The following is a 2608-nucleotide window of genomic DNA, read 5'->3' on the forward strand; positions in this document are numbered from 1 at the left end:
AACTAGCTCTCACTTTCTGGAAGCTAGACAGTGCCATAGCTCATCATTCAGGGATGGCAACTTTTGATCTCCTTTCCCATCCACGCTGACATGCTGACTTGTTTGATTCTGTGCAGGCATCATGCTGGCAACTATAACTTCTGTGAGTTAGGAATGCAGTGGTTCTGTCATGTCCAGAAGGCATTGTTGCTTTCTGGTCCCTTTTTACCTCTGGTTCATATTGTCTTTCTGTCCCTGTATACAAATCAATTCACGAAGGACCAAAGATCCAACTGAAACTGTTAGAAGAGCAGGAAGAATACTTCAGGACATAGGTCTGGGTAAGGAATTTACAAATAGGACTCCAGTGTCCCCAAAATAAGACCAACAGCCCACAAGTGAGGTTTTTAAGAAATTAAAATGCTTCTGTAATACAAAGGAAACCTCTAATCACTTGAAGAGACACCTCTGGAATGGAAAAATATATTTTCCAGATTTATATCTGAGAGAGGATTAGTGTCAAGAATATACAAGAAACTAAAAAAAAAAAAATGTCTAGCAAAGGTAGTACCTGCCTTTAATCCCAGTACTCTGGAGGAAGAGATAGATGGATCTCTGAATCTGAGTCAAGACTGGGCTACAGAGTTCCAGAAGAGTGAGGGTTGCATAGAAAAGTTCTGTCTCAAAATACCAAATAAAAACTATTAAGCAAGAAAAGGACAGTCCAATTAAAAACAAGTATACTGTAGAACTGAATAGGGAGTTTTCAGAAGAAGAAATGCAAATAACTAGGAAATATTACTTTCAATGTATTCATTATCTTTAACCACCAGTGAACATTAAACTAGAACTACTTTGAAATTTTATCTTCTCACATGATGGCTAAGTTTAAGAAAAAAAAAGACAACAAATGGCACGGACAAAGAAGATGTGGGAAATGTAGACACCTCTTGCATTGTTGGTGTTCATGCAAACCACACTAGAAGTCAGTGTAGTGGTTCTTCATCAAACCAGAAATAGATCTACCATATGGCACAACCATACACCTTATGAGCATGCCGCCACAAAACACCATTTTCTACTTCTGACGTTCATGTTCATAGCTACTCTAGTCACAATAATTAGGAATTAAATGTGAGCTAGACAATCATCATTTAATGAATATCTATAATGAAAATATGGTACCTACATACAACAAAATGTGTTCAATTATAAATCATCTCCTCTTAAATAAGGAGCTTGGATTTTAGTTTCATGCAGATATCTCAGAACTGCCTTTAGGTGTTGAGATGTCTGTTGAAGGAGGCCACTTGTTTGTTCCCAGCGACTAGACGCAAAATAATCACACAGAAGCTGTATTAATTAAATCACTGCTTGGCTCATTAGCCAAAGCTCCTTATTGGCTCTTTCATATTAATTTAACCCATTTCTATTACTCTGTGTATCGTCATGTGGCTGTGACTTACAGGCTAAATTTCCTGTGTTTGATCTCAGGCAGGGATACATGACTTCTCTATATCTCCACACTTCTTTCTCCCAGCATTCAGTCCAGTCTTCCCTGCCTAGCTCTGCTCCACCCTGCCCTGCTCTGCTACAGGCTCAAAGCAGTTCTTTATTAACTAATGGTAATCACAGCATACAGAGGGAAATCCCATATCAGATATCATTTGCTTGTTAATACTATTTTTCTGTCTTTTTAAAATATATAATCAATAAATTCAAGAATGTGTCCTAGAGTACATCAGGACTTGGTGTGTGTGTGTGTGTGTGTGTGTGTGTGTGTGTCAAACTTGACTGTAGACATTACCTTGACACAATTGTAGCCTACTGAAAAATACAATATTTGGAAGAGTAAAGATTTTATAGTAGAATTTTACAATATTTTCTACAATAGAAATTTTAATAGGATTAGCCCCACATGACAGTCAATGCCTGGGGCAAGTGGGAGAGCTAGCCTTGTCATACGAATGGAAGTGCTGTCACTGACTCCCAGCAGTTGCAACACACAGGATAGCAGACCTTGCACCTTGCCAGAGCAATACAATAGAGCCAACCCTATTAGTGCAGGTGTATATAACCAGTTCCTAAGCCGTGCACATGAAAGAGGTGCCCCTGTTTTCCCTCTGTCTTATGGTAGCATTGTTGAAGAACTGATTGATGCCTGGGGTACATGGGAGAGCAGGTCTTGTAATCATAAAAGAGAGAGTGCCGGTTCCCTGAGGGCCTGCGAGGCGTGCGGCGGCCATGGCTCCCTCACCTTGCAGGAGCCAAGACCTAGCCAGGGTGAGCCAAGCTCGCTCCCTGCGGGCAGCGGTGGCGCTCCAGCCATGTCAGCGCGCTCGAGTCTGGACCCACCATGAGCCACGGCCACGTCCGTGAGAGCCGAGGAAGACGACTATGACTATGAATCGGAGCCCGACCAGAACCGGGTGGTGGGTCGGCCTAAGGGCAAGTTGGGCCCAGCCTCAGCGGTGAAGTTGGCTGCCAACCGAACAACAGCAGGAACTCCCAGGCGCCAGACGCGATGCCGCAAGTGCAAGGCCTCCCTGCGGACGGAGTGTCACTTTTGCAAGGGCATGAAAAAATTCGGAGGCCCTGGGCGCATGAAGCAGAGCTGCATCATGCGGCA

At 42.9% G+C, this 2608-nt stretch overlaps 1 protein-coding gene across 1 annotated transcript in view; it reads left to right on the plus strand.

Annotated features, from left to right (window-relative positions):
* Nucleotides 1–2608, plus strand: part of LOC101996841 (lysine-specific demethylase 2B-like) — an 18176-nt gene that overhangs the window by 13377 nt on the left and 2191 nt on the right. The window contains 2 exon segments of the mRNA XM_013351934.1: nucleotides 2117–2262; nucleotides 2362–2605. Of these exon segments, the coding sequence (XP_013207388.1) occupies nucleotides 2117–2262; nucleotides 2362–2605 (390 nt within the window).

This window comes from Microtus ochrogaster, chromosome 2, assembly GCF_000317375.1.
Source record: "Microtus ochrogaster isolate Prairie Vole_2 chromosome 2, MicOch1.0, whole genome shotgun sequence".
Lineage (NCBI taxonomy): Eukaryota > Metazoa > Chordata > Mammalia > Rodentia > Cricetidae > Microtus > Microtus ochrogaster.